The 8,962-nt window shown below is 44.7% G+C and overlaps 1 protein-coding gene across 1 annotated transcript; it reads right to left on the reverse strand.

Moving 5' to 3' along the window:
• Positions 1–4,517: 4,517 nt before the first annotated feature.
• Positions 4,518–8,869, reverse strand: LOC121569757 (zinc finger protein 391). Its single transcript, XM_041880931.1, has 2 exons — positions 8,567–8,869; positions 4,518–8,373 (listed from the first exon to the last, which is right to left on the reverse strand). The coding sequence occupies exons 1-2, from the start codon at positions 8,760–8,762 to the stop codon at positions 7,184–7,186; spliced, it is 1,386 nt and encodes a 461-aa protein (XP_041736865.1). The 5' UTR covers positions 8,763–8,869; the 3' UTR covers positions 4,518–7,183.
• Between the last annotated feature and the right edge of the window lie 93 nt (positions 8,870–8,962).

The following is an 8,962-nucleotide window of genomic DNA, read 5'->3' on the forward strand; positions in this document are numbered from 1 at the left end:
GTCTGATCGTTCTGTTTGATTCGATTGCTCAATTCGTGCATTCAATCATCGGGGTCACTCGGCTGCTCATCTGATGCGTCTGTTCGATTCGGTCGATTCATTTGATTAATCTTGCTGATCACTTTGTCTGGGTCATTTCGGCACGGGCGGCTGTCCATCTGGTTAAGCGATTAGAGAATAACATGTTAGAAAGCCCTACGAATAATGCTATAAAACGTGTCGAGGAAGTGAATCGTTTTTTAGGACTGCTTAGATAGGCGAAATCCTGTACAAATATCGCTTTTTCTCTGTGTCGAGGAAGTGAATCAGAGAAAGAGGGATCTGTATAAAAGGGAGCTCTAAGCCAAAGAGAGACAGCCGTTCCATGGAACTGCTCTGCTTTTGTTATTAGATAATAAAAGTCTAATTTTTGGATTCACAGGCTCCAGTTTCTTGAGAGATATTTTTGAGTTGACTACTTTTGAGTCAAATATTTCTACGACATGATGCAACCAGTCAGGATGCTCTCGATGGTGCAGCTGTATATCTTTTTGAGGATCTGAGGACCCATGCCAAACCTTTTCAGTCTCCTGAGGGGGAATAGGCTTTGTCGTGCCCTCTTCACGACTGTCTTGGTGTGTTTGGACCATGATAGTTTGTTGGTGATGTGGACACCAAGGAACTTGAAGCTCACAACCTGCTCCACTACAGCCCCGTCGATGAGAATGGGGGCATGCTCGGTCCTCTTTTTCCTGTTGTCCACAATCATCTCCTTTGTCTTGATCACGTTGAGGGAGAGGTTGTTATCCTGGCACCCCACGGCCAGGTCTCTGACCTCCTCCCTATAGGCTGTCTCATCATTGTCGGTGATCAGGCCTACCACTGTTGTGCCGTCGGAAAACTTAATGATGGTGTTGGAGTCGTGCCTGGCCATGCAGTCATGGGTGAACAGGGAGTACAGGAGGGGACTGGGCACGCACCCCTGAGGGGTCCCCGTGTTAAGGATCAGCGGCAGATGTGTTGTTACCTACCCTTATGTCCTCTGTTTGATTCGCATTTCTTCCACTAGATAGCAGTAGAAGATCACATGACGTCTCTTGGCCACTTGAAACCAGTTGCGTCTGGTTTGGGTAGTGAGTCACTGTGACAAAATGGCTGAATGACCACTCCCTCTACCCCCAAACACACCACTATTACACCCTCCGGTCAGTACTGTACTAACCTAACTAACCTAAGAAATGCCTGAGCGGGGTCCTCACATCTGGTTTTCAGGGGAAAAGGAAGTTAGGTTGAAGATACTCTATCCCTGAAAACCGGATGTTTCTGGGTTTTTATGATGCCGCTAAGGGTGGTACAATACTGAAAATGCAAATACAGTGCATTCGGAAAGTATTCAGACACCTTGACTTTTTCCACATTTTGTTACGTTACAGCCTTATTCAAAAATTGATTAAATAATTTTTTTCCCTCATCCATCTACACACAATACCCCATAATGACGAAGTAAAAACAGGTTTTTATATAAAAAATATTATATTCAGACCCTTTGCTATGAGACTCGAAATTGAGCTCAGTTTCTCCAACTTGATAGAAGAAGAACCCGATGGTCACTCTGACAGAGCTCCAGAGTTCCTCTGTGGAGATGGGAGAACCTTCCAGAAGGACAACCATCTCTGCAGCACTCCACCAATCAGGCCTTTATGGTAAAGTGGCCAGACTGTCACGATCGTTGAGAGACGGGTCAGACCAAGGTGCAGCGTGGTATGCGAACATGTTTATTTAATACTAAACACAAAACAAAACAACAAACCAACGTAACGTGAAGTCCAAGGCTATACACAATACAAGCCTATACACAGAACAAGATCCCACAAACATAGTAGGCAACTGGGCTACCTAAGTATGATCCCCAATCAGAGACAACGAGCGACAGCTGTCTCTGATTGGGAATCACAGCCGGCCAAACATAGAAACACAATACCTAGAATACAAACATAGAATGCATCACATAGATCTCCACACCCTGACTCAACATACAAGAGTTCCATACGTCAGGGCGTGACACAGACGGAAGCCACTCCTCAGTAAAAGGCACATGACAGCCCACTTGGAGTTTGGCAAAAGGCACCTAAAGGACTCTCAGACCATGAGAAACAAGATTCTTTGGTCTGATGAAACCAAGATTGAATTCTTTGGCCTGAATGCCAAGCATCACGTCTGGAGGAAACCATGCACCATCCCTACAGTGAACCATGGTGGTGGCAGCATCATGCTGTGGAGATGTTTTCCAGCGGCAGGGACTGGGAGACTAGTCAGGATCGAGGGAAAGATGAATGGAGCAAAGTACAGATAGATCCTTGTTGAAAACCTGCCCCAGAGCGCTCAGGACCTCAGACTAGGGTAAAGGTTCACCTTCCAACAGGACAACGACCCTAAGTACACAGCTAAGACAATGCAGGAGTGGCTTCGTGACAAGTATCTGAATGCCCTTGAGTGGCCCAGCCAGAGACCGGACTTGAAACCGATGGAACATCTCTGGAGAGACCTGAAAATAGTTGTGTAGCGACACTCCACATCCAACCTGACAGAGCTTGAGAGGATCTGCAGAAAAGAATGGGAGAAACTCCCCAATTACAGGTGTGCCAAGATTGTAGCATCATACCCAAGAAGACTCGAGGCTGTAATCGCTGCCAAAGGTGCTTCAACAAAGTGCTGAGTAAAGGGTCTGAATACTTATGTAAATGTAACATTTCCGATATTTATTTATTTTTATACATTTGCAAAAATGTCTAAAACCCTGTTTGTGCTTTGTCATTATGGGGTATTGTTTGTAGATTGCTGAGGGGGAAAAAACAATTTAATCCATCTTAGAATAAGGCTGTAATGTAACCAAATGTGGAAAAAGTCAAGGGGTCTGAATAATTTCCGAATGCACAGACAAACAGCTGCAAGTAGTGCTTTCTATTCATCTTGGAAAAGTTAGTATTGATTTTTCTGTCTTCTTTCTCTCTCCCTCTCTCCCTCCCACTCTCAATTTCTCTCCCCCCACCCCCCGTTGATGAGTATGGGGCCGTGCCCAGCTTTGTTGCTCCTGAAGTCCACAATCAGCTCCTTTGTTTTGCTGACGTTGACAGAGAGGTTGTTTACCTGGCACTCTACCATCAGAGTGCCATCCTCCTCCCAGTAGGCTGTCTCGTCGTTATTGGTAATCACGCCTACTACTTTTGTGTCGTCAGTGAACTTGATGATGGAGTTGGAACTGTGTGAGGCCACGCAGTCGTGGGTATACAGGGAGTACAGGAGGGGACTGAGGACACACCCTTGTGGGCCCTCGTGTTGAGGATCAGTGTGGAGGAGGTAATGTTGTCTACCTCCACCACCTGGGGTCAGCCCATCAAGAAGTCCAGGACCCAGTTGCATAAAGAGTTCAGTCCCGGAGCTGTGAGCATTGTGGTGAGCTTAGAGGGCACTATGGTATGCATTCCTCTTGTCCAGGTGGGTGAGGGCAGTGTGCAGTGCAATGGTGATTGTGTCGTCCGTGGATCTGTCGGGCGGTAGGCGAATTGGACAGGGTCGAGAGTGTCGGGGAGGGAGGAGGTGATGTAGTCTTTGACTAGCCTCTCGAAGCACTTCATGATTGACAGAAGTGAATGTTACGGGTTGGTAGTCATTCAGTTCAGTTACTTTCCCTTTCTTGGGCACTGGGAGGAAGCAGGTGGGGAAAACGGCCTGAGCTAGAGAGATTGAAAATGTCCGAAAACACAACAGCTAGCTGGTCTGCACATGCGCTGAGGGCGCGGCTAGGGATGCAGTCTGGGCCGGCACTCTTGCGAGGGTTAACATGTTTTAATGACTTCCATACGTCCTCCGTGGACACCGTAAGCACGTAGCCCTCGTTGTCCTCAGGGGCTCCCCTCGGCACCTCAGAGTCATTTTGCTCGAAGTGTGAGAAAAAGGTGTTTAGCTCGTCCGGTAGGGCGGCGTTGGTGTCCACGACATGACTGGCTTTCTTTTTGTAATCCGTGGTCGTTAGAAGCCCCTGCCACATACGCCTCATATCCGACCCGCTGAATTGCTCCTCCACTTTATCCCTATAATTGTGTCTCGCCATATTGATCGATCTGGGTAGGTTGTATTTGTACTGTTTAACCACACAATTGTCCCCAGAAAAAACTACATGAAAAACCTGTCAAATCCTCTCACATACACAGGAGTGCCAAGGGAGTTGGTGCTATGCTTGATTTGGAATTCTGCAATAATCTAGAACTTACTCTGTTAGAACAGGGGTTCCCAACCTTTTCCCCCCAGGGCCCATATTAAATACACCACCAAAAAATGATGTCTAGACCCGATTTCCCCAAATGTTATTCCGCTACCAAATATGTTTTATTATGACAATTTACATGAACCCTCAATTTAATTATACATATTCTCTTTTACAGAAAGAGTTTCCGCCCCCTAGGTTAGAGCACAAAGCAACAGCAGTGATGTGTTAATGATGTCATCCATCCTCTCTATTTTCTGTCAGGGCTCCAAGGCAGATGTGCCACCGTGGTGTTCCACACCCCATAAAATTCCCCCCAAAAATAAAAGATCATCCTGACTGAAGGGACTCCACTCACACTTAGGAAGGCCTACTCTAGACCAGATTCTCCCACACAGGCCATTCCTGAACCAGCAGACTCCCAGAGAGATCCACCAAGATCAGCCTCCTTCAGCCCTGGCTCTGACTACAAGACCATACAGGATCCCCCAGCTCAAGTAAATATATTCACTTGAAATGTTTATTGCTTTTGTGGGATAACATCACATAAAGGAAAAACATACACATTTGAAACAAAAAGGAAAACAAATACAGAGGTATTCATATGTGTGGTAGGTAGGCAAGTCACTACGCAACAGCTGAGCTCAAGAAAATATATTCATGTTTTCTTATATTTCATTTTCATTATATTTTCATTCTCATTTTGATAAACAGATGTCTATTGATTATGGATGCATGTTCATTTGTTCACTTGGCTTCTTATACATTCCTACCATCAGGCGCTTGTATTTTAAAGCATGATTAAATCCGTTTATTCCATGCTTGCTTTACTCAACGCTTGAACTCTGAAAGAATAGCTGTATTGTTGTCTGTATTGTTTTTTAATGACAATAACTGTGATATTTTCTCCCTAAAGGTAACATTGAGATTGTCCTTGTGCTTCACTCCACAACAGGTAAGCTCATGCGTGATGTTGGCGACAGTCTGCTTGATAGAAGAGTGTGGTCATACAGTATGTCAGTATTGGGGTCAACAAGTAAAACGTCACCCAACAAGACTGTGTTGATTACTCATTTGTAATTACTCATTTGGGAACTCATAAAGGCAGTTACAGAATGCAATTATAGAACTAAGAATGCAATAGAATTCACATCACAATTAGTTTTCAGTTTCTGTCACTCAAGGACGCAAGGCCGACAACCAACTGCCATGCTCCTTACCAGAAATATTCCTCGATTTGGGACCCCCAGGAGAGGCTCTGGTGGTCACTCTGAGCCTAACCCCAGGAAGAACCCTATCCTCAACCTCAACTTGGTCCCCAAGGAAGACCATATCTCTGGACCCTCATCCCCTCACCGGGATTCCCCTAGGCAGCCCCACTCCAGACCCTCCTCTCCTAACCCAGCTGGAGGATCCAGACAGCCACACCTCACATGGGAGCACAGAGAGATCCTCAACCAAGACCGGTGTCTCCTCATCGGGGAGCACAGAGGCATCAGCCCCCTAGCCATACGCCTCCCGTGACCAGCCCCATAAGCCCACACGAAGACTACTTCTACCTGATCCAGAGTCGACAGCGCACAACTCCAAAAGGGTCTGGGACTAGCGGGGGAGAAGGGGAGAGGAGATCTAGGGAAGGGAACGGGAAAAGAGGATCAAGGAAGGAAAGACAGGAAGGAGGGAGGGAGGCAGGAAAAGATAGTTGAGGATCAAATGTGGAATATCTGGAGATGCGATAGGTTGAGCTGCAGTACAGAGATGACAGATTGCAAGTTGTTTTTGCAGGGGTTGATATAAACACAATCTTTGTTCATAGTTTTTTGTTGTTTATTTATCATTGTCTGTTATTGTTGTTTCTGTTTGTCTTTGTGTGAAAGTGTAATGAGCCAAGCAATTCCTGACAACTTTGTCATGCTCAGGGAGGTGAAGTTAGTGTGGAAAATGGGTCCGTTCCAGGTCGTGTTTATTGCAGTCATGTTGCGCAGATGATCAGATCTCATAAAGCCATGTGTTTTTATCTTCCGAGATGTGCATCCCCATTGAAAAAACAGAATACCTGGAACAGCACCACCGTATCAGAATCTCGAATCTCTTGCAAATGTTATAGGATATATGTGATATACTGTATAGTCATATTTTTCAGCCAATTTATGTATTTTACGCTGAGCTGCAGGCGAGAATGCAGCATTATGTGAAACTTCTTGTTTTGAACAGCACGAAGTTGTCAGTGTAATTCTTGTTAATAGATATCCAATAAAAAATACATGATTGGTTGAAATTCTATTGCTTCTCATTTTGAATTCATGCCGAGTCCTTTTTGAAGAATGTCCTAGGGTGTATACAGTCATGTAAAATGTTCAGAACCTTGCAGATAATAGCGTAGATTCAGTCTGCAGCATCACAGTCAAAGGCCAAACATACCATGGAAGTCTCTCAATAATCACCAATTCGAATGGAGAAAAGCAGAATAGCACACAAATGACTGACTAGTTGAGATTGAGAACAAAAATGCAAACTTTATACAGAACGTGGAGAAGATTATTTTCATTCCCATCATAACAGGTCAACATTAGATCTAATCTATACAGATCAGTTCTGTGGTTGGGTTTGCACAGGCCTGGATTTGGGTTAGGCCGGATCCAGCCTACCAGTCAATTAAATGCGTCCCACGGTAGATTTAGTAAGTTCGGCTGTCAACAAGTTACAGAATGCGCCGCTTTATAAAACACAAGCACATAAATAACCTCTGATGTCTACTATATGCGGTTGGTAAACGAACTAACGGCTAATGGTAACTAACAAGTAATGGTAACTACTGCGCTGATTCCATAATGCAATGCATCTGTCCTGAAGGGCTGTTCTCCTGTCCAATGGCAGTTACAATTTGGTTAGAATGTGCCTCAATCTTCTATCTGATACCGTAACCCATACAAGGCACTGTCATGTTGTATTCTCCTTCTTGTTGTGAACACTCTTCATGTGCCTTCTTTGGGATTCAAGCGCTTTGAAGCGCGTACCGCAATCAGTGCACACATACGGTCGTTCCTCATTGTGCATTGTCTGGTGCTTATTCAGGGAAGTTAACGTGGCAAAACATTTATAGCATTCAGAACACATATACGGTCTCTCCCCTGTGTGAACTCTCATATGCACTTTCAGGTTATCTCGTCTGTTAAAACCACGGTGGCAAACCGGGCAAGGAAACGGTTTGTCCCCTGTGTGAATCCTCCTATGCTTTGTCAGACAATCACTCGACCTGAAGCCTTTGCCACAGTCACTGCACCGATGGGGTCTTTCCCCTGTGTGAATCATCATATGTCTTTTCAGATTACTAGTCCAGTTGAAACATTGACCACATAAGTGACAAAAAAGATTTTTCATGTGAGTTTGAAGATGGTCTATCAGAATTTCTTTGGACTCAAAGTGTTTTCCACAGACACCGCAAAGGCAATCTAGGCCTATATCCTCTGTGTGTTCTCGTGTATGTTTTATTAAAAAACTCACAGAGTAACATTTATTTCCACACACACCACACCAACAGGGAGCAGTAAGGCGTTGACTGTGTGGGTTCAGATGGGATGACTCTGTGGATTTCCTTCCTTTTTTCCAGATACCAGAGCTTTGGCTTGTTATTTTCTGTGCTTTCTTTGATTTGAGTGCTTTAAACCTAATCCGAGGTTCTTTTTCCTCTTCATTGACACCTTCCCTGTATTCACTTGGGGTTGGAGAACAGTCTGGATTTACTGCAGAGAGGGGCTGAGAGTCACTCCTTAGTTCTAATACTCTGTAGCCCTCTCCATCAGGTTCAGCTTTGATCTGTTCCAATGAGGTGCTAGGTAGAGAGGCTCCCTGTCCATATTCCTCACTTTGGGTTTGGTAAAGATGTGAGGGCTGACATGAGTCATCTTCCTGATCATAGTCACTTTTCACACAGTCATTTGAGCTAATTATGAAGAAGTCATTATGAAACTCTTCCTCCTGACTGGTCCTGTGTTGCTCCTGTTGTTCTTCTTTAATCTGTGTGGGCTCTGGGTCTTCTTGCCCCAGACTGGGGCTCCACTCCTGCTCACAGTGTTGCTGTTCAGGGGGAACCTCCTCTTCGAAGACAGTGAGAGAGAGCTGCTGGAGGTCTGGAGAGAAGGAGAAAGGATTAAACAAAAATATCAAAGCTGACGATGAGAAAATAATTACATTTATATGTATGAAACGTAATACAAAATGTGTCTTTCAGCAAGACATGTGTTTCGTGCTCAGATTTAATAAAAAAAGATTGCCAATGTCGCATAATATTAATGTCAACGGTCAAACGTAATAGTGACAAACCTGTCCTATGTAATTGTATCTCTGGTGGTTTGAGAACGATATCAAGCTGCCTCTGTAGACGGCCGTTCTCCTCTTTTGAACGATAAACTTCTTCCTGATACTCTGCTATCGTTTTCGCAACAGCCCCAAATATCTCCTCAGCAGCTGCTGTTAAACGCTGGTTGAGAAAAACTCTCAACAACTGTATTTTTGCCATTTTAGAGAACCAAGTAGCCTACGCGGCTAGCTAGCTAGCGTGTTTGTCGACGTTTTGGTAACCTTTCACCTTAGTTTTGGCCATGCACGAGCCTATCACATTTTGCACTGTTGCCACCTGCTGGGCTGGAACATTCGATGTTGTCTTCGATTACTAATGATCTGTTAAGTGACAGTTGTACTACCCAATGATATTTCCAC

Source organism: Coregonus clupeaformis, chromosome 7 (assembly GCF_020615455.1).
Source record: "Coregonus clupeaformis isolate EN_2021a chromosome 7, ASM2061545v1, whole genome shotgun sequence".
Classification (NCBI taxonomy): Eukaryota; Metazoa; Chordata; class Actinopteri; order Salmoniformes; family Salmonidae; genus Coregonus; species Coregonus clupeaformis.